General features: G+C 44.4%; 1 protein-coding gene across 2 annotated transcripts in view; it reads left to right on the top strand.

Moving 5' to 3' along the window:
• Nucleotides 1–23,543, top strand: part of GEMIN5 (gem nuclear organelle associated protein 5) — a 197,877-nt gene that overhangs the window by 120,092 nt on the left and 54,242 nt on the right. For both annotated transcript variants that reach the window (XM_082256099.1, XM_082256098.1), the window contains exons 19-25: nt 8,438–8,563; nt 9,949–10,038; nt 12,922–13,059; nt 13,267–13,414; nt 14,265–14,384; nt 16,409–16,619; nt 19,184–19,444. In XM_082256099.1, coding sequence (XP_082112225.1) covers nt 8,438–8,563; nt 9,949–10,038; nt 12,922–13,059; nt 13,267–13,414; nt 14,265–14,384; nt 16,409–16,619; nt 19,184–19,444 — 1,094 coding nt within the window. The remainder of the gene's footprint in view (nt 1–8,437; nt 8,564–9,948; nt 10,039–12,921; nt 13,060–13,266; nt 13,415–14,264; nt 14,385–16,408; nt 16,620–19,183; nt 19,445–23,543) is intronic.

The following is a 23,543-nucleotide window of genomic DNA, read 5'->3' as shown; positions in this document are numbered from 1 at the left end:
AGCATGAGCAGAGAATGGCAGAAAGACGGCAATCGGAGAGAACACCTAAAGATACAGCGTCCCCATATGAGGAGGAGTTTCGCTGGAGGTTGCAGCAACACTTGGTCCAACAGGATGGGCCTGGATCAGAGGAAGCCATACTGGACTGGAGAGATTTCACTCGAAAGGAAATGTGGTATGAGGCCTTAGAGGATGTGCAGTGGAGGCGGAGAGAGAACCTTCCCAGCGAAGAGCAGCGGTTCCAGATATACGTTGCCCTGCGGTTACCTTTCCTAGGAGAGCAACCCCTGGATGAGTGGGTGACGGAGCTGTGGAACCTGATTTGGAAGGAGATGTGGCTGGATGAAGCTTACCGGGCACTAAAGTGGTATGCCACCAGCTACAACCACTGGATGGCTGACGACAATATGCCGGAAGGTGAGGACTATAGTGGCCCGGGCTTGCTGTGGAAGGCCTTTGAGGAGAGGGACTTTGGATGTCCTGCAGAGTTTCGGCGCTGGGAAATCCAGGACACCAGGGAAGCCCTACTGGGTCTCCCCAAAGCGAATGACCTGGGGTCAGACCTGATTCATCTGGTCGGAATGGAGTGGGAACTGGAGCAGGACTACCAACGCTTGCTCTGTTCCACCCCAATCTACCCTGCAAGCAGAGCCGGAGTCCTGGGTGGCAGATCCAGACCCACAACCCTTGAGTTGGAGAGACAATACAGACTGGTGGTACTGTGAAGACCCACCGATGGCAGGTGGAGATGGGACCGTGGTCTCTCTACCGGCCCTACAGGGAGGCTGGGCAGCCGGCCCAGGTCCTCAGCTACAGCAGGATTTACAGGGAGCCGAAGGTGTCATCTTTCCTTCCAAGCAGCGGTGTACCTTACAGGGAGAGGAGACCACTAATCCTTCTCCCCAACCACAGGGAGACATCAGCCCTGACCCCAATGGTACAGATGGGACCGCGGTCTCTGCACCAGACCTACAGGGATGCTGGACGGCCGGTCCAGATCCCCAACCTGCCCCGCAGGAATACCAGGAGGAGGAGGTAGGCGATCCCTCCTCTCTACAGCAGACCCCCAACCAGGTCCTGGGGGTAGTATTCGCCAACCCCAACCCAGCAGAAGAGCTGGCAACAGGGCAGAGTATTACCGACCTCTGCCCAGCACCCGCAAAAGCTACAGTCTTCACTTGTACACTCCAGGGAGACAACAGACCTGATCCCAATGGTGCAGATGGGACCGCAGTCTCTGCACCAGACCTACAGGGATGCTGGACGGCCGGTCCAGATCCCCAACCTGCCCCGCAGGAATACCAGGAGGAGGAGGTAGGCGATCCCTCCTCTCTACAGCAGACCCCCAACCAGGTCCTGGGGGTAGTATTCGCTAACCCCCAACCCAGCGGAAGGGCTGGCAACAAAGCAGAGCACTGCTGGCCTCTACCCTCAACTTACAAAGGATGGATTTCCTGAGAAGGTGGATGATACTACAATCTCCACTTGTTTACCCCAGGGATGCTGGACAGTCGGCCCAGATCCCCAACAGCATGAGGAAGTGAGCCCAGCCACCCTGTCCTCCCTCCAGCAGCTGAAAGGAATCCTGGGAGAAGGGCCAGTTCATGCTTCTTCCCCACAGAGGAGATGTTCTACAAGAGAGGCAGAGGTTGGCTGGGTGAGTGACGTTCTGTCCCGGACAATTTGTTTGGGGTACTTTGTGGGTGCAGACATTGGAGGACTGGAACTATGGACTAACTTCGAAGTAAACCCGGTTAGGGTCTCCTTCTGTGTTAGTCTCCTGCCGAAAGGGGAGAAATGTGACGGGAGTCACTTTGGGCATGGGGGTTGTAGACCCCAAATTCCTTTAGAGAGGTTGGGGGGCACCATGTCCAGCCTTATGGGGCTCTCTTATGTTTAAATCACCCTGCATCTGTTATGGATGCAGGGTGACCAGGAGGGTTGTGAACACTGAAAAATGGTTTGAACTACTACAAATGGTGTTCACCATCGCTGGAATTTAAAGGACAGATGGGTGATGGGTTGAATTGCTTCATATTTGTCAGCAAGGTCATTTGTTCCCTTTGCCATGTGGTCTCTGAGCAGGAAGTCCCAACTCCTAATATGGTCATTCCAGGAAGTTCAATGGGGAGACGGGCTGGCTAACAATGTTGCTTTTTGTCTGAGGTGACTTTCCATTCACCTATTGTCAGGTGTGCTAATGACCTCACCTGTTGTCTGCTAAGGGAGGTATTGACACTCAGAGTAATGTGTATTGAGGGCTCGTTAGGGAACCATTGTTCTGTCTGACTATTGTGTACATTGATTGCCCCCTGGGGCTTCTGTCTACTTGCACATGGCAGTCCTTCTGGTCAAGCTATCTGACCAATCCCTGTTGACTCATTTTCAAGTCCTCATTTGCATGGCAGTCCTTCTGGTCAAGCTATCTGACCAATCACTGCTGACTCATTTTCAATTCCTCATTTGCATGGCTAAAGAGGACCTGAATGGGAACTGCAGGTACTTTGCAATTGACGAATGGGAGGGCGGTTGTTGGGGGCAGGATGTTCCAAATTCTGTATAAAAGTGTGCTGTTTTCTTCCAATAAATTGTCTTCCTGTTTGAACTTGCATACAACTTGCTTGGTGTTTGTTCTAATGGATTCCGATCGGCACATAGCTGTAGTTCGGATCCCGGATCCTTGGTTGACCGAACCTTCAGACGTTGCGATCTGCAAGCTGATTTACTAGAAACAGAGGAGTGTCGGGAGAGCGGACAGAGCGAGCAAGGGTCTCGTCACAACCATGATTCCGGTTGAGGAGTCCCCGGCCATTAAGGTCCCGGCTGACAGAAAAGTAGAGGCTGTGGCCCGCCATATGTACACTGTGGCTGGTTTGGTACTTAGGCTGGTTTTTACTATTGCCCTGGTGTCGCAAACTCTGACCGAGTGGGCCAAGCTTTTACACCGGGACCTGAAGAGGGAGCAACTTCCCCCTGCCTTTGCTGAGCTGGTGGACCAGTTGGTCCAGGGGCTGCAGTTTTGTCTGTGATGCCTCTTTGGATGTGGCTCCTCTGATTGCAAGTCTGTCTGTCTCAGCAGTGGTCCTTAGACATGTTATTTGTCTTAAATGCTGCTCGGCGGACCAGACTTCTTTTTTTTTTTTTTTTAAACCAGTGAGTTTATAGGACAAAAAAAGAGGATAAACATAGTTTACAGTAATAATGACGGACCAGACTTCTAAGAAGGCCTTATCTGATCTCCCCTTCCTAGGGGATTGCCTGTTTGGAGCTTCCCTGGATGACATTAAGGATCTCACAGGGGAGAGGAGTACCTTTCTTCCGCAGTTTTTTTTTTTTTTTTTGTTCCTTAGGGTCTCAAGACAAGGGATCAAACCCTTTAGGGCCTCCTCCGTAGGATCCAAACGAACCTGGTCTGGCAAGCCGAGAGCGGGCTTTTCCAGACCTGCAGACAAGGCTCCCTTACCTATGTGGGGTGGAGGGACGTCTTCGCTGGTTTGTGGAACCGTGAACCTCCCTGGTACAGGACAAGTGGGTCCACAAAGTCATACGGTTGTGCTACAAGATCGAGTTTCGTTCTTGCCATCCAGAAAGGTTTTTTCCCTCCAACTTGCACCTGTCCGCAGACTGCTTACCGCTGAGCCAAGGGGCGATTGTCCCGCTTCCTACTTGGAAACGTTTTCAGGGATTTTATCCAAACCTGTTTACAGTCCACAGGAAGGAGGGCAAGGTGCGTCCAATTCTGGACCTCAAGGTGCTAACTTGCATTGTGCGGTTGCAGAAGTTCGGAATGGAATCCATTCGCACGGTAAGGACATCCCTGCATCAAGGGGATCTTCTTGCTTCTATCGCCCTCAAGGACGCTTACCTTTACATTCCAATATGGGTTGGTCACCAGCGTTTCCTCCACTTTGCCGTGGGACAGGAGCATTATCAGTTTGTGGCGTTACCTTTTGGTCTCGCCTACGCTCCTCGGGTCCTCACGAAAGTGTTGGCCCCGGTGCTGGCATTGTTGCGTCAGCGGGGGATCACGGTACTGGGGTACCTGGACTATCTTCTGCTGCAAGTGGAGTCTCCGACTGCTCTGGTGAACAACCTGGAGATTACTCTGAGAACTCTGAGGGAGTTTGGTTGGATCCTGAACCTTCAGAAGTCTGCTCTGGTTCCGTCCAGAAATCTGGACTATCTGGGTTTGACTCTGGGCTCGGCCTTAGCCAGAGTGTTCCTTCCTCTGGAAAATCTCCAGAAACTGCAGGAAGCAATTCAACTTCTGTTGTCCAGGAGATGGTCATCCCTTCGGACTTGCATGTAGCTGCTGGGCCTGATGATGTCTGCCTTTTGAGGCGGTTCCGTTTGCACAGTTCCACACACGATCTCTGCAAAGAGAGATTTTGGGTAAATGGGACAAGAATCCACATTCTATAGACAATCTGATCCAGCTGAGCCAGGGTACGAAAGGGTCCCTGATCTGGTGGCTTCTTTCTCCAGCTCCTAGCCAGGGCAAATCCTTTCTCCCCCTGTACTGGACGGTGGTCACACAGATGCCATCCTATCTGGGTGGGGAGGCATCCTCGGAAAAGATTCTGCTCAGGGGGTCTGGACACTGGAAGAGTCCCGACTGCCGATCAATGTACTGGAGCTCCGAGTGATCGGACTTTGGATCATTGGACAGATTGTCTTCAGGGGTGTCCGGTGCAAATTCAATCGGACAATTCCACGGCTGTGGCCTATGTTAATCACCAAGGGGGCACAAGAAGTGTCTTGGCGGTTTAGGAAACAGCTGGCACTCTAAGGTGGGCAGAACATTTTGTTCCAGCCATCTCTGCTGTACACTTTCCGGGGGAGGCGAATTGGCAGGCAATTTACTTCAGTTGACAGGTGTTGGACCAGGGGGAATGGTCACTTCATCCGGAGGTGTTTCTTCAGTTGTGCCTCTGGTGGGGTACTCCCGAGGTGTACCTGTTGGCCTCTCTTCTCAACAGGATGGTGGAAAGGTTTATGGCACGGTCTCAGGACCCTCTGGCGGACACCACAAACACGCTGGTGGTCCTGTGTGGTCAGTGTAGTCTGATTTTACACCTCCCCCCCCCCCCCCTCAAGCTTCTGCCAAAACTTCTGCGTAAGATCGAGGCAGAAGGGATTCCACTAATCTTAGTAGCTCCAGAGTAGCTTCGCTGGGCTTGGTACTTCGATCTGGTATGGCTGGTCGCCGATGTTCCTTCCAGACTTCTCTCAGGGAAAATCTGCTGTCCCAAGGGCCAGTCTTCCATCCTGCATTACAGTCGCTGGCTTTAACAGGTTGGCTGTTGAAAGCAAGGTCCTGAAAGATAGAGGTTTGTCTGATTCAGTGACTCCTATGCTGTTAAAAGCTAGAAAATCTACCTCTAGAAAGATCTACCATCGTACATGGAAGTAGTACTTTGCGTGGTGTGAGTCTCTTGGGGTTCATCCTCGCTCCTTTTCAGTGGCTCGGATCTTGACCTTCCTCCAACGGGGCGGGGGGGTTGAACATCGCCTGGCCTTGAGTACTATCAAGGGCCAGGTCTCAGCCTTGGCAGTCGTCTTTCAATGACCATTGGCCACACTTTCCTTGCTGCATACTTTTATCCAGGGAGTTCGACACTTGGCTCCTCCGGTGCGGTCTCCATTGCTGCCTTGGGACCTCAATTTCAGTCCTCCAGAAACCTCCTTTTAAAAATCTTAGGAAGGTTCACCTACTTACGTTATCCCAGAAGGTGTCCTTTTTGGTTCAATCACTTCTGCACGCAGGGTGTTAGAGCTGGCGGCGTTGTCTTGTCGTTCACCTTAATTGGTGGTTCACAGAGAGAAGGTGGTTCTTCGCCCCTGTCCGTCATTCCTTCCAAAGGTTGTGTCTGATTTTCATTTGAATGAAGACATTGTATTGCCTTCCCTGTGTCCCAGGCCAAAACATCCTAAGTAAATTTCCTTGCATTCCTTAAATGTGGTTCGGGCAATTGGGGTATACCTGGCAGCTACATAGTCTTTTAGGAAGTCAGACTCACTATTTGTGCTCACGGACGGACCTCGGAAGGGGTTGTCCTCTTCTACTGTGACCATTTCCAGATGGAGAGCAAGTGATTCTTGCATATTCCATCAAGGGTCAGGTTCCTCCTTGCCCTGTCAAGGCACACACTACTCGGGCGCTCAGCGCCTTCTGGGCCTTCCCATCACCGGGCATCAGAAATGCAGGTTTACAAGGCCGCTACCTGGTCGGCTGTGCACACCTTGACAAAATTTTATAAAGTGGATGTGTTGGCATCTGCGGATGCTTCCTTTTGTGCCGCAAGGTTTTGCAGGCTGCTGTTTAGAGGACCTGGTCCTCCTTGTGGGTGTATTGTTTTTTTTTCGGGTGAGCTCCAGTTTTTCTTGGTTGAGCTCCCATGTTACCTGGTTGGCTATGTTTTAGCCTTGGGGAATTTTATTTTTTTTTATGCTGTTCACACCCCTTATGTTTAACACTGCTTTGGGACATTCAGCCTTCCCGTTAACGGTTTGAATATCGGCCTGTTCCTGCTGAGCCGGGTGAGATTCGAACCGTTTATGGCAAGCCTAGGTGAGCAGCTATTTAGCCCCTTGACGATGTTCCTTGTGACAAAACACGAAGGAGCACAGCTAGTTTACAGGCTTGTCTATATATGAATGGGTGCAGTCTGAGTAACTCGAGCTGAGAGCATTGTGTCAGAAGTGTCCCTGGCATATCTTTAAGTGCTGTTAGACCTCTCAACACTAGGGGTCCAACTATTGGTAAGCCGTTAATGTGTCTTTCTGATGGTGGAACACTGAAGTGGGCACACAGAGAAACAATATTTTCTCTTAATGATCACTCACAGATTATAATGGGCCTTTGTTTAATTTTTATCTTTGGTTTCGCATAATTTATTGCACTTGTGTAATTTTTGAATATAATAGGACTATGTCAGTTCTGTACTCCTGGAAAGCATTTCTACATAAGTCAGTCTCTGATCTTTCTAAATGCCAAAATAAACTAGTGGACTTCATGTTTCTTGCTGCTGGGCAAATGCTGGCCAGAGCTTCGAAGCCACAAGCCCTCAACATTGTGGAGGTGACACAGAAAGTGATAGACACTATGGTATATGAACCACTCATTGTAATTTTTAGAGAAGAAAAGGATCTGGAATCCGCTGCACTTCTTTACCCTTTATTGAATTTTCTTTAAAATCATCACAGACAGTGTGGGGTGCAGCTGAAAGTTAATGTGTTATGCGTTAGTGCTAACTGTAGCACGAAACGCGTTACATTTTAGCTGTACCCCACACTGTCTGTGATGATTTTAAAGAAAATCCAATAAAGGCTGCAGATTCCGGATCCTTTTCTTCTTTGTGGCTTTTAGATGAGCTGGGCTAGCACCTTCACCCTGGGGGGTTAGAAGGTGGACTGCTTATTGCTCATGTGAAGCAGCTTTGCTTGTATATGGTTTCATTGTAATTCTTAATGATGCCCAGAATTTCTCAGAACGTGGTCCCTGTGGTTAGGATATATTCACCATATATATATCTGGATCATTATTTTCTCTCTGATCGCCATGCGTCTGATCAGGCACCACTGGTCTCCCTGTTCCACAATCCTCCCCCTCCACCTTTCTTTCTGCACCCCATCCCCCGCTTCCTTTTTTTTCTTTTTTCCTTCTCTCCCTCTCTCCCTTTCCTTTTTATTTTCCCCTCATTCCTTCTTCCTTCACTCTCTTCTCTTCCACCACTCCTTCTTTCTTTTCCCATCCTCGAGATCAGGGGTAGACAACCTTTGAGAGGTAAAGATGTACCTGAACAACATGAGAGAACAAAGATCACCATGGTTCGGTACCCATTTTGTGTGTTTTTTTTCTTTCTCTAGAAATTATCTAGCAAGGGCAGTGGATGGGGTCTGTCAGAAAGGCGATGGACGGTGTCGGTCAGTCTAACAGTGATTGATGTTAGTAGAGCAGTGGATGGTGTCCATATTTTTTTTGGGGGGGATTTGCTAGAATATCAGAGATCCAAACATACCTCTGATGTCTCACTTTTGAGGCAAAAAAGGAGATTGAGGATAAAGCCGCAGCAGCACAGAATGAAGTATAGTAAACACAGTTTTGGTTATGAATGAACACAAGGTGACCGGCACCGATTACTCACTGTGTTCGGTTCCAGTAAATGCCACCCACACTTCTGTCCAGGTTCTGGGTAAGGAAGGGACGTGGTCTACCTGTCAACTGCCCTTGATCAAAGGGTTGCTGACCCACGTACTGATGCATTTCTCTTATTTATTTTTTACATTGGTTAACTTGTTGCTCTGTAAACCCATTGTTTCCCTGTACTCTTACAGTGTTAATTATTGTACTGTCTTTTTGAGACAACCTAATAAGCTCTTTGACTGGAATGTTTAAGCTAATCTGTTTCTGTTCTCTTTTTGCTTTCCTCATCAGACACACGTGGAAGAAAGAAAAAGTCTCAGTCTCTTCTTCCTATTAGTACCAGCAAAGATCATCGGTCTAAGGAAGAACAGCATCGAGATTGTGTGAAACTGGCAGCAGCAGTTTGTGCCAAAGGAGGTGAGAAGATGCTTGTGCCATTGAATTACAGAGGAACACCAGGCAGGAACCTCAAAACTCACTGAGTTTCTGATGCTAGCTTGGAAGATTTGTGTAAAAGTCAGCAAGTGTATACAAAGTTTTTTGTTTTGTCAGCAGACAGCTCCATTAGACACACTTTAAAATCTCTGGCAGTCCTGTGTGTCACCTGGAATTCTAAATGACATCTGAGAGAACCTTGCTTGTTTGAAGGGATGGCCAGGGATGTAACAATGAGAGTGTCCGAAGATCTATCCTGGGGAGTTGGATAATTTCAGATGGGCATGAAGCTTTTGAGGAAAGTTTTTGTTGCTAAATAGTTGACTCATTGTAATTAGGCACTAAACTTCTAACACGTGACCTTTTCATTGTCATAGTATTATGGCTGGTAACTTTTATTTTTGTGATGGAACTCCCACCAAAACTTTAGAGTTCAGAAGTGTTATATAAAGCTTACCTAGGCACATGATTAAAAAAAACGGTAGAGTTGCAGCTTACTGGTCCTTAGATGTCCTTGCATTCATTTTCTTTTATTACACTTTTTTCTCCTTTATTTAAACGTACTGTAGTTATGCTGCCATCAACTGACCTCCTGTCCTAGGTGGACATATGTACTGAGCAGTGTTGTTATCCTAGGACAACGGAGTGTCTTAGCACTTCATTAATACAGCGTAAAGACTACATAACACCTGTTTATCTTTTCCATAACATGAGGAGGTGTTTTGTAGTTCATAGAGATAGTAGGGAAAAATGCTAACTGAAAACATTTCAGAGGCAGAGAGTGCAGGAAGTTATCCACTCAAGATTTCTGGCTGGATGAAGAGCTTTTTTTTTTTGGTCTGACAGAAATAACAGACCAAAAATGAGTAGATAGAGATTATTTTTTTCCAGTGTTTACATACACTTTAACCCCTGCCAGCTTTTTTTTTTTGCTGCTTGGGGAGATTTCCTGTCCAAGAGACACAGCAGGAAGTGAGTGAAAGTCTTCCTGACTGTTGTCGCTAGACTAGAACACGTATCTCTTATTGGAGGATCCCCCCTCTGTTCCTGTTACAATGATAGCCATAACATTTTTAATTTCCTATCACTTTATTTTACAGGTAATTGTTCATTAGGACAGTTAGGGAAGTTGGTTCTTCCCAACCGGCATACAGATAGCAATAATATCACACAGCAATAAAGAAATAAGAAAGCACAAACTGACCTGGCAATAAAAACCTGACTGAGGTTCTTAACCTTTACCAAACTAGACTTACATTAAGCATAATATATAGGCTAATGGGTAGTTCATTGGCAGCTCCAGATTTACTCATAGTCTAAGATTTTATTAAATATTCCTATGTATCTTAATTGTTAATTTCCTCTAGCTGATGGATCCCATGGCCTGCTGGAAGATTCTGTTCACCTTGGCCTGTACAGTGATCGAGGTACTCTGCATCGGCTCATGGAAGAAGAGGGTTTGTATAACTTTTCTTTTTTCTGACCACATATTGTTTGAGCAATAGATGGGTTTCTTGTATTAAGTACATTACACAAGCAACTTATTCAAATACCATGGGCTATAGTTTTGTACCTTTTAGGCCCCATTCACATATAGTGATTTGGGATCGTGGATGGAATTGCCTTGATTCTGCACGCAATTCCAAATCATTCTGCAATGCTGGCAAAACGCAGAACGCTTGTTTGGATGCCATTCAATGTAAATGGCATCTAAATGTGGTGCAGTTGTGCAGCGATTGTCACGCAATAAATCGTGGCAAACTGCATCGCACAAAGCTTGCCATCCAAAAAGGAGCAGGAGTTTTTTGATGCAAAGTTGGTAAGGTTGAATAAAGACACCAGTTCAACCTGTGTAGATGTGTGTGTTCATAATCGCTTCCCGTATCCCTGTATACTGTGCTCGCTAAGATACATGTCCAAGTTTTCTTTAACACTATCAATACTTCTGACACGAACGATTGTGGAAGTGAATTCCACATCCTTACCACCCTGACAGTGAAAAACCCCCTACACGGTTTAAGGTTAAACCGCTTCTCCTCCAGTTTTGTCGAGTGGCCTTGTGTATTCTTACACTCTCCAAGACTGAATAGTTTATTCCCTATGCAAGTATCACCATTGAGGTATTTGTATATCACTGTCATATCTCCTCTCAAGCGTCTCTTCTCTAGAGAGAATAAGTTTAGTGCTTGTAGTATTTCTTTGTAACTGAGGTCCTCCAGTCTCTTTATTAACTTTGTTGCCCTTCTCTGTACTCCCTCCCGTTCCTGCACCTCCCTCCTGAGGATTGGTGACCAGAATTGGACGGAATACTCCAGATGTGGCTGAACCAGAGTTTTATAAGTTGGCAGGATTATCGTATTATCTCTGGAGTAAATCCCCTTTTTTATGCATGCTAGTATTCTGATAACTTTGCTTGCTGCCGCTTGGCATTGCATGCTATTGCTGAGTCTGTGACCTACTAGGATCCCCAGATCTTTCTCCATCCTGGATTCCCCTTGCAAGTAACTTGTATTGGCATTTTTAGACCCCAAGTGCATTACTTTACATTTTTCAACATTAAACCTAATTTGCCTAGGTAATTGCCTCGCTCATTATTTTTTTGAGTTCTTCTTGTAAAGTTTCTATATCTTGCTATGAAGGTATTTCCCTACTTAACTATGTGTCCTCAGCAAACACTAAGATTGAGCTTTTCATACCAACCTCTATATCTATTTATTTTGGGCGACAAGCTTTATGCGCAATTTATCACTTATAAACCACACCGTGTTTTGGTGCCGTTGAAAATGAATGACACCCAAGCATGAACAAGCGTGCTGCACTAACCAGCATTGCTGTGTGATTTGGAATTCTGGGCAGAATCCCAAATTGCTAGTTTTGAATGGGGCCTTAGGTGATTGGAAGACATGCCCCCTGGGGTGCCTGTCCTATTACTCTTCCCATAAATATAACCCTTTAGTTTCTGTCTTCCACGTCAAGCTCACAGACAGGTACTCCCCTGATCTGGTGCCTGCGAATTTCTTTCTTTTTCCCGGTCTGCAGAGCGTCATAAAAGGCGCACGTTTTGCAGATTTAACGGCAATCCAAGAATGTGTGACAGTGGTTCTGCATTTGATCCCTAAAGAGGCCTTTGTTGACTGTTTCCAGAAGTTTAATGAACATTGCCAAAAGTGTGTTGTCAAGGATGGTTTTTAGGCCAATAAAGGTAATTTGTATCTTTATTTTCTGATGCCATTCACCAAACTTTTTAGGCACACCTCGTATATAAAGGTAGGTCTAAATAAATCAGTTTTTTTTCAAGCCTCCATACCAGTCTGGTCCGAGCAGATCCACTGGATCGCGATAGCCTTCCTTGCTTAGGAGTATAGTATACGTAGAAATAGTTTTGCGGCAGCATCCAATTCTTCATCATCTATCAGACCCAGCAAGCATCTCTCCGAGTTGCATATATTGGGCAGGTCAAAACTGTCTGCAATGAAGGTGGTGACCTTAGACCAGAAGAGCCAAAGTTTGCCACAAAACCAAACCATGTGTATAAGTGAACCTTCTGCATTATTATACTTCAGGCATAATGAGTTTATCTCTTCCCCATTTTGAACAAAGTGGTGTGGAGTATGTTTGGTGGAGATAGCGCAAAGCTTTACTAGTTTGTTTTCTTGTATTACTTTTCAAAATATTTTTTCAGTCAACCTCCCTGTCTACAGAAGCAGTGTATCCTAATTGTTGCACCCTCAAGAAAACCTTGGGAGTCATACCCATACCCCATGCTGTGGGAATGACCTGTATTGTTGCTTCGGGCACTGGATCCTGCGTTGGGCGCCCACCTTGGCACTTGTTGCAACTAATTGTTAGCCACATGGTTTTATAAAGGTAAAGGGCTGTGCTCCATCACAATGAAACCCAGTCCCTGAAGACCCATTCAGGGGTATGCCCACTGAGACAGCCAAAGCCTGGAATTATATACAGTTCAGAGTCTTGAACAGATAAAGAGTCACCCTTTATAATTGACCAATACAGTATATTAGGGGGCTATGTTTGGAATAAGTTCACTTTATGGTGCAAACCTTTCAAATTTGGCGCTACATTCATCCACTCAGTCTCAAGTAGATGACATAGTTGTTACATCACACCACTGGTCGTACGCTTTAACACCACCTCTGCCTAGAGGCTTCCTCCAGCCCTTTTACAACGAAGAAAGATTTAGCATTTGAACTCGAGTCACTTTTGCCAGAAGCTAAAACTAAAAAACATTACAAATCATGTTCTGAATACTAGTTGTTGCAGTTGTCTGTATAACTATGCATTTCCTTTTTTTTATTAATTTCTCAATGTTTTTTTGATAGGAAAAGCACATCTGGAGGGTGGACACCCTGAGCTGCAGCACCACATCATGTTGTGGAAAGGGGACCTGAAGGGGACATTACAACTGGCTGCAGAGAGGGGAGAGCTCACAGACCAACTGGTGGCGCTGTCCCCCATGGGTAGGTAAAGAGGGTCAGAATGAATATACTTAATCTTTTCTGACCGCACTTGAAAATGCACATGGTTTCTTTTTCACTGTCTTAAAATCTTCTGTACACAGTAGATAGCTAGCTGTACATGTATATTGTACTTACCTTTTATCAGTCCTGAATTCTGGACTTTTAAAGTACTGCATTCGATTAATGGCTTTTTTATTCTGCCTGTAGCTGGATACAAGGTCTGGGTTTGGGCAGTGGAATCCTACGTGAAGCAACTGTGTTTCCAGGAACAATACATGAAAGCTGCTTCCCACCTTCTGTCTATTAACAAAGTATACGAGGCTGTTCAACTACTGCAAGGAAACCATTTCTATAGGTATGTATGCTGGAAATCATGTTCAGAACAAATGGTGTAAGTGTAAGTGGGTGCTGCAGGGAAGGAGGTGGGTAAAATTACCATTTTGCTTTACCCTGCACAAGCAAGGGAATTGATTTATTTATATTTGTTCTGTGTCGTTGACGTGTGTATTTAATATCACATTTCAGTCCACTGTTTCCCATCAGAGATTTTTTGTCCCGATAACATTATGGTGAATATGTTTACATAGATAAATAATATGTGCAGCGCTAAATCTAATACGTGAACTATGAACATTCACAAACAATGCATGGTGATTAATCATATAAACCTATCACATGACAATGATAAAAGTTCCATAGAGTGTTTTGTGAAACACATGAGTGAAAAGATAAAAAATGAAATAGAGTCCCATATAAACTAATATATAGAACATTATAGATCCCAAAAGTGAAGGATTGATCCAGCAATATAATGTTCTCTATATATATATATATATAATCTATCACTTTTGGGACCTGTAATGTTCTATATATATTAGTTTATATGTGACTCTATTTCATTTTTTATCTTTTCACTCGTGTTTCACATAACACTCTATGGAACTTTTATCATTGTCATGTGATATGTTCATATGATTAATCACCATACATTGTTTGTGAATATTCATAGTTCACGTATTCTATTTAGCGCTGCACATATTATTTATCTATTTTTGTCTTTACAACCTGTATTTTCAGTTGTTCAGTGCTTGCAGCTTCCTGTTTGCTTGGTTAGAGCGATATTTACACTTTTTTCATTTACAATATGTTTACATGTAATGGCACAAAAGCTGAAAGATCCTTATTCCCCTTCTGATTTATTTCAGGGAAGCCATTGTTGTGGCTAAAGCACGCCTGCTCTCAGATGACCCCATTCTACGGGAGCTGTACACCAGCTGGGCTGCAGTGCTGGAGCATGATGGACACTATGCTATGGCTGCCAAGTGGCAAGTACCTATCTCTACCTAAGGATATGGTGGATTCTAGGCAAAGTACTGCGGTCTGTTAAATAATGTAAACACCCATTTGGCTTGGGTAAAACAATTCTAACAGTCTATTGACATGTTGTTATGCCCAGTATAACTCTTGACTCATTTTCTTTAAAGTGCATTTATAGAGTAGTTCAAGTTATTAGACGCATGGCTCTTAGCACTAGTTAACATATCTTCTTTGGGAGAACTTGACTCCGAACTGGACCCAGGAATATACTCATAGCTAGACCCCAGAGTCAGCAATATGTGAGCTGGTCTTTCAAATGACGCTCGTCCAGGGCATCTCAAGGGATTTTTACTAAAGTTTGACAGAGGAGTACTGGGCAAGGCTGATAACATTGTCTGGCATTTCAGTCCATCAGAGACAGCATTGTTGGCTCACCACAGGAAATTATGAGCTTACCCGATTTCTGGCAGTTCAACAGGTATTTTTCTGTACTTGCAGCATTTTTAAAGGGGTTGTAAACCTCAGAATTTTTTTTTTTTTTTTTTTTAAAACGAACACCTGTAAGACAAACACATATTGAGCTAGTATGCATCGCATACTAGCTCATTATGAAATACCTTAGAACGAAGCCCCGAAGTGCCACCGCTCACCTCTCTCATGGGTGACATGTTGTGTCGCCCTTTTTCGGGGTTTGCGGCATCCAGGCATCTGATTGGCTGGAGCCGCGATGATGTCACTCCCGCACATGGGCACGGGAGTCGACGGCACGGGGCTCTGAAGGAACGGCACGAGCGGCTGTTCCTTCAGAGCGCATGCGCCAGTGATGTCACTGGCTGCATGCAAAGTAAATATCTAATTAACGGTACATGTTCAGGAGATATTTACAGTACCTATAGGTAAGCCTTGATATAGGCTTACCTATAGGTACAAGTTGCAGAGGAGGGTTTACTTCCTCTTTAAAGAGAAAACTGATAAGGAATGTGCATGTATTGTAGAGATACACAATGCATATGTTTGTTTATAATATTTTGCCAAGAAGTACACTTTAAGGGTCCTTTCACACGGCCGCTCCGTGTGAAAGGTCCGCTGCGGGACTTTTTTTTTTTTTTTTCCACGGAGCGGATGACATTTCTGTCATCCGCTCCGTGTGCCCGCATATCATCCCATCCGTTTGCGGATAATATGCGGACATAATGTAAGTATATGGCACTGCGGATGTCAGCGGATGACACCGCTGACATCCGATTTTCCTTCCTTTCCGTTTTTTACACGGAAGAAAAAATGGGGTTCTGTTCCATTCGTAAAAACGGAACAGAACTGAAAGGAGGAAAATCGGATGTCAGCGGATGGTATTCCGCTGACATCCGCAGTGCCATTCACTTACATTATGTCCGCAAATCATCCGCAAACGGATGGGATGATTTGCGGACACACGGAGCGGCCGTGTGAAAGGACCCTAAATCCAGCCATTCTTTTGTTAAGAATTTGGGGGGGAAGATTTATTTTTTCTGTCATGTTGTTTTTATTTCTGTCTTTGACCTAATTGGTGACATTCCTCACTTCCCATTCCTGTTATTCTCATAGAAGAAACCAAAGGAGCTGTTGTCACTGCTCCTTGTGGTCTCTGACCAGCAGGAACAGATACTAAATTGACAGAAGTTAAAACCCTTCCCCACTCCCTTAAAAAAATGTTTTAGTTCTTTTTAATGTAATAGGTATACAGGCAGCTACACTCTAACCCTTTCCAGCTCTATCCAAAACTAAAATAAGTAAAGAATTTGATCTGGAGTTGAGCTATAAAATGTTTCCATGTGATTACTGGACAAGTTGAGAACTATATGTTTAAAAATAGGACTGTACTATTTTAAAATATGTTTAGTTTTGATCAGCTACTGAAACTTTTACAAGGAAACCTCTTTTACATACTCTACACCAGTTTTTGAAAATGTAATTTTTGTATAGCTGTCTTTTAAATAAGGGCTTATTGTTTGACTTTTTCTACATTTTAATTCTCACTCTCCCTCTTTTGCAGTTACTTAGGGGCATCCTCTCCCTATGATGCAGCTAAAGTCCTGGCCAAGAAAGGGGACCTGCTGTCTCTGAGCACTGCAGCTGAACTAGCATTACTAGCAGGAGAGAAGGACCTAGCCACCTCCTTTGCACTGCGCTGTGGACAGGAACATGTCACTGTGAAGAACTGGGTTGGGGCCCAGCAGTGTCTACAGCCTCATGCCAGCCTGCTGGTAAACCCCACCAGAGATATATAATGTTTATTATTCCTGTCTCTCTAGTCCGTAAGCGCTACAAACTTTTCCCAGCACTTGATTCATCTAGTCAGCACAGAAAATCAACTTAACCTGCATCTAATATTTAGATTAAATGTTAAACTTTTTGTCACAGACATTGGCAAACATACAGATATGAGGTCAAACTGTCATGCCAAAAGACACCAAGAAGTGTGGTTCCTAACGCTAATCTCTGAGCTCCCAAACTGAGTCATACAGCAATGAATAAATAAAGAGCAGGTTTAACTTCAAGTTAGCCCCACTCTCCTTTTAAGGCACAGCAACTCACCAGAAATATAAACTGGCTTAAGGCAGGTCAAAACGTCCAGTGCTTCCAGTGCGTGTTTGACTGGACAGCATATAGCACTTTCAGAAAGGTCTGGGATAATGTCCATAGATTTGGTTAGGGAGGGGGCTAGGCAATTTTCTTTTTTTTTTTTTTTTAAACATGTCATTTGTATCCTTTTGAAAAAACAAAAATACAGCACATTTGCAGTTCTGCATTGTGCACTCTGTCCACCAAAACTCAGTAGGCCCGATAAACTATGGTTGCCAGTTATGGAGATATGCTAATTGTTGCATGTTACATATGACATCTAGCGCTTACTTTTTTTTTTTATTAATTAAAGTGGTTGTAAACCCACTTTGTTGACATATACCTATAGGTAAGCCTATATTAACCTCCCTGGCGGTATGATTCTTTTGGATTTTAGGTGCTGAAAGCGGTACCATTATTTTAGGTGCTGAAAGCATGTAATTCTTGTGAATGAGCAGCCCAAACCAACTGTATACATTTATTATACATATTATATATATATATATATATATATATATATATATATGTATGTATACATATATTATGTATATATATATTATATATATATATATATATATATATATATATATACGTATATATATATATATATATATATATAATGTATACAGTTGGTTTGGGCTGCTCATTCACAAGAATTACGTGTATATATATATATATATATATACACGTGTGTGTATGTGTATATATATATATATATATATATATATATATATTTATATATATATATATATACATATATATGTGTATATATATATATATATATATAATATGTGTGTGTGTGTGTGTATATATATATATATATATATATATATATATATATATATATATATATATATATATATATATATATATATATATGTGTATATATATATATACGTATATATATATATATATACTGTATATATATATGTATATATATATATATACATATATTTACATAAAAAGTACAGTAAAACTGCAGGAAAGGGCACTGGGGGGCAATGTAATGTGATTTTATTTTATTTTGAATGGTATCAGTGTGTTTAGTGCATTTTACATTCGAATTTGCCGCCGGTTCCACCCCCCGGCAGACGTCACGTCGCCGGAGACGGAAGCCGGGGCTCGCAGACGATCGGGAGAGAGCTCCGCCGCCGCACACCGCTCGCAGTCTTCGCTGGATCCCGGAGAAAAGGTAAGTAAAACCTCCTCCAGCATCCAGCGATCTTCTTAGCGCTACCCCGAGTGTGACTCGGGGTTACCGCTTTTGGCACTAAAATCTTACCCCGAGTCACACTCGGGAATACCGCTAGGAAGGTTAAGGCTTACCTATAGGTGCTATAAATATCTCCTAAAAATGCACCGTTTAGGAGATATATACAGTGCATGCAACCGATGACTTCATCCGCGCATGAGCCTGAAGGAACGGCCACCATGTCGTTCCTTCAGAGCCCAATGGGAGTGATGTAATCGCGCCTCCGGGCCAATCAGATGGCCGGAGGACGTGATCCAGGAAGCAGGACGGCGGAACATGTCGGCTGTCCTGTCAGTACTTCATAATGAGCTAGTATGCGATGCATACTAGCTCATTATGCCTTTGTCTTTACAGGTTTTTCTTTTTCACATTTTTTTCAGCCAGTTTACTTCCTCTTTAAGGTCAATATAGTTTAATAGGTGGGGGGCGTCCTAGCAAACAGGCAGAGAAACTGCACATGCGACACACGTCCTGTGTACATTGATTATTTTTTTTTTTTTGGGGGCGTGTGTAGCACACCCAAAGTCTGCAACTAGTTAAAGTGAAAGTACCTGTGCTTTTAGGAATTAATTTGCATAATTATTTGGCTTATTCCGTTTATCAATTTTGCGATGCACACCATTCATAGTTTATTACCCAGTGACATTGTAAGTAAAGCATTTGTGGGGTGGAAACCAAGAGATTCATGGCAACTCCTCAAAGGATAAGTTTGCCTTTGAGGAGTTGCAATGAATCTCTTGGAGTTGCTCTCTGGGGCAGCACCTCAGTCCAGGTAGTAGATGCTGACCTTAGATAACTGCTAAACAAAGATAGTGCCGGCCTTCTAGGCAGAGAGAATTGCTAAACAGAGTACTGTGATATCATCTGTAAGTTTCAGTTTAACAATTATTGACAGACCATTATATTGGAAGGGTTCAAGATGTAAATATTTAAAACACAGAACGTATTTTACAGGGGCAGAGGCTGTTACTGTGTACTAGTGAACTTCTTTACAGTCACGTTGCAGCGAAGACTGGGATAGACTGGAAGACACAGGCCACCCCATGTTTTCATGAATGGGCTGACAGCGGCAGAGAGGACACTTTTATAAGTAAACTCACCGGAGTGTGGCAGAAGGAGTATGGAGTATGTACAGCAGATCAGTATACTGAGGCCTATCAGCAACTGTGTTCATCTGAGACCCCTCCAAGCACTGCTAATACCATCCCTAAGCAGGTAATGGATGGCTTCTTTGAACAGGCCATAATATGGTGCTTATGCTTGTTTGTGGTTTTTGTTTTGTTGTTTTTTTTTTTTTTTTGATGAAGTAGTAGAAGATGATATAGGTAAAATTTTTATTGATTTTGAAGGTTTTTTTTCCTTTTGTTAATTACTCTATGCATTCTGACTATAAAGAATGCTATGCTATGCTAATTACTGTCTTTAAAACCAACCTCCAGGCAAACCGCTAAATACCCAGATGAAATACATATATGAGATTTGTTTTACCTGCCAAAGGTTTTATATTTCTGTCCAAGTCCCGCGATTTAAACAGCTCTGAAAAACGCAGCCCAATCTAGCAGGTTAGGTGACTTGATTTCCTAATCATACATCACAGGACACAGAGGACTTGATATTTATGGCTAATTGGGTTTGCTGCCACCTTCAGGTGAATGGACACTGACCAAAAAGAGGCAGGAATCTATTCCTAGGGTGTAACTACTCCAAACTCGGCTTAGCCTCAGTTTTTAACTAGTGTCCTTAGGTGAGTGCTGTGACAGTGTTTATAAGGGGCAGTCTGGCATTGCGTGCACAACGAAGTCATCGTTGGTGCAAATGCCCTCAGTACACCACCACAGCAGGAACAGCTGTTCTGAAAGAAAATGACTGTCCTTTAGCCATTTGGCTGGTTTCGAGGTGGGTGGCTGCTTCCTTTGAGTACAAAAGGTCTTCTGTCCTCAGCGAGCCATGCTCTCATGCAGGCAGAGAAGTGGGGAGAACAAAGATGGGGTGGACCCCCCAAATCCCTCAGCCAGGCTCCCTGGCAGAACCTGTACACAGTTTTCCCTGAAATGGCTAACCTAGGAATCAGATTAGCTCAGATTCCCTGCCCTTATCTGCTATTTACACTGCCTTAATGGCACAATCCTCTGGTTCATTTATTTTAAGGGAGGATTTTTTTGCAGCCATTTCTGGGTTGTGTGATCAGCTCTAAGGGGTTCCCACTAGTTAGGATTGTCTGAGAAACAAACAAGGATGTTCTTCTCCCACTTCTGCCCTTTTGATGGAGGATGAGAAGTTGGAGGAAATTCCTCAGGATCGAGAAGAGACCGAAGCTGTTGAGGATTAGGAGTCCTCTCAAAAGGGCACAGATGAGGACAATGGACTTCCTGACAGATGTGGTTTGCACTAATCTGAAGTTACCGCTGCCGGAATCCTCTTCCCTTAAAGGCACTTCCAGTGCATCCATGCTGATTAGGCTCACCTAGAAAAGGAGTTTCCACCACCAAAGCTTTTTGCTTATCAGTACCCCAATGGAGAAGGAATTTCACAAGAAATGGGGCTCTTTGGCTGTTGACCTGGCTTTTACCCTGACGATCCCAGGACATGAGGTCCCAGTCCTTAAAGATGCCACGGATAAGAGTTTAGAGTCCTTTTAAAGGTGTCCTCCTCTCGGGTAAGAGCGGCTTGTATGCTTTATGCACAGCATCTGTTCTATTCCAAAAACCAGACCCTGAAAATCCTGCCATTTTGCACCTTCTCGAAGACTTTCCAAGAGTCTTGAAGTAGAACTATAGGCAAAAGGGGGGGGGGGTTAAACTCAGGCTGCTCAGTTAGTAACATGTTTTATGTACACTCTAAATATGGGTGTAACTAAAGGTGAATTTATCCTTTAAAGAGGTTGTGAACCCATTTTATAATGTGTACCTATAGGTAAGCCTATAATAAGGCAGCTCTCTGCTCAGGAAGCTGTCATAACCGAGCGATCGACCGTCCGATGCTGCATCCACCTAGGCAAGTATAAATGGGCAATAACCCCAAACTTCTCTTAAGTTTCACCTATAGATAAGCCTATATTAAGGCTTACCTATCAGAGTAGTGTGCCGTGGCTGGCGGCTCCTGGGCAAGAATGACATCATAGCGGCTTCGGCCAGTCAGAGCTGGAGCCACAAACCCAAGAGAAAAACCGGGAATAGATGGACCCTGTCTCCAGCTATGACATCACATTGCTAGAAAGCGTAGTTTTCAGGTAAGTTTAACATAATGTGCTTGTATGCATTGCATACTAGCACATTATGCCTTTGCCTTACAGGTAAGGAGAAAAAAAAAAAGTGCAGCGGTTTACAACTGCTTTAAAGATCCCTTCCCCACAATCACCCTGTGACTGAACAATGAAAGGAGAAGCAGCAGACTAATGTTCTCATCTCTATTCACTCTGCTCTCTCCTCCTGTCAGCATGCTACTTGAACCGCAGCAAGACTGATTGGCTGCTTGTGTTTTTCCACCCCGCCCCCCCTTCTAAGCTTTGCTATACATTAGACTGCAACAGGCTGATACCAAGACAAACGCAAGTACATTCACTGCTTTTATTGAAAACATAAAAGGCATTTTATGACTTTTAAAAATTACAGAGCTGTAATAATTTCTGCCTGGAATTCATCTGTAAATACATGGTGCACAAATATAGCACAACTGCAGTTCTGCCTGAAGGCTGGCCACCAGTGACTGTAAGGAGGGAATAAATCAGAAGGCAATCCAGAACAGATTTTTGGCAACTCTGTAGGAGATCCACAACTTCCATGGAACCCATATCCACAAAACTGGATCTAAGGGTCTGTTACCACCTATATATTTTTTTTTAATTTCTCCCTGTCTATTGATGGACATAGGAAGTCTATCACATTTGGGTTATACTGCTGCCTAAAGGAGTGTTCTACACTGACAAACAAAACTTTAGGCTAGCCCAGGATAGCCCCTCCTTTACCCAGAGACGTTGTGTTTCTCTCAGTGGACTTCAAGAAAATATTTTTTACAGTTAGTAAACAAATCCCATTTATGTTCCTTTCCAGTCCTGCCACCCATTTTCACTTTCTTGAAAATCTAAGGTGGCAGAAGTATCTTCAGCACCTGTAAAACTTCTGAGAGTGTTTGGATGCTTGCATCCCTCACTGTGCACTGCAGATCTGAACACTACGTCAATACAGGATGCAGTGACACTAGCAAAAAGACAGCATGGTTGTAGCACAAGTAAATATTAAAACTCTTTTCTCTTTCGTTCATTGATGGATACAGCTCCTGGTATTCATAACCATTGGGTTATACTGCCCTCTAGAGGAGTAGGACACTAGGCAGAAAATAATTCTGGCTAAACCCATGGGTAGTCCCAGGGGACTGCTATAGCCCCCTGGGACTACCCACTACTACTACTGCTATAGCCCCCTGGGACTCTCTGCTATAGCCACTTAATTTTTTTTCTGCCTAGTCAGGAGTAAGGACTTAGTTCTTTGCTGGGATCTTTAGTCCTGGCAATTTTTTTTTTCTTTTTAGATATACATTTTTTCTCCTGGATTTTACTTTTGAGATCCTACAATCAACTGCTGGGCTGGGCGACTGGCTGGATAATCTAGATCCAGTTGTCACCCCAGTCTGGCCAGTGAGCGCGTGCAGACCTTAGCTCCGCGCTAGGTCAGCCGCGACATAGCCCTACTGGACAGGGGCTGCCCTGCAAGTTAAACTCCTTGCAAGGTCGCATACGACCGGGTCTTGGCCCCAGTCACGTCGTTCCTCCTGGCCGATAGCCCCCCATTTAGATGGAGAGGGGTCCTGTCTGGAGGGGTGCCCACCTGGTTCCTGGTATTGTGAGTAGCTATCCCTCCCCCTCCTCCTTGAGGGTTTTGGGGTGGATTAGGGCCCCTTCTTGGGATAGTCGGACCCCCAGATTCCCCTCCTTCCTGCAGGCATCCCCCTTGCCTAGCCCCTCACCTGCCCCCTCCCTCCCCTCTACATACGCTGGGACTTTTTGCCTGGTCTGGCCACTGTTCCTGGGATAGGGGCAGGACGCTTACTAGCGATGGGGGCCGGGGGAGTGGTTGTACCTGGTGGGGGCTCCTGCCAAGGCCCCCCATTCTGCCTGGTTCTGTCCCTGAGGCCTGGTCTCCCTCCTGGATGCCACACAGGCCGCCATTTTGTTGTAGCCTGTGTACTCCTATACATGGCAGCCATGTTTGTGTAGTCCGGCGGGCATTTTGCTGCGGTTTGCCATTGAAAATAGCAACGTTCATAACAGTGGAGCCCTGTGGGCGGCGATTTCGGCAGTGGGAGACCTTCTTCATCC

This window comes from Pelophylax lessonae (genome assembly GCF_965119305.1).
Source record: "Pelophylax lessonae genome assembly, chromosome: 4".
Classification (NCBI taxonomy): Eukaryota; Metazoa; Chordata; class Amphibia; order Anura; family Ranidae; genus Pelophylax; species Pelophylax lessonae.
The sequence above is the reverse complement of the archived record's forward strand: the minus strand, read 5'-3'. Positions and strand labels throughout refer to the sequence as shown.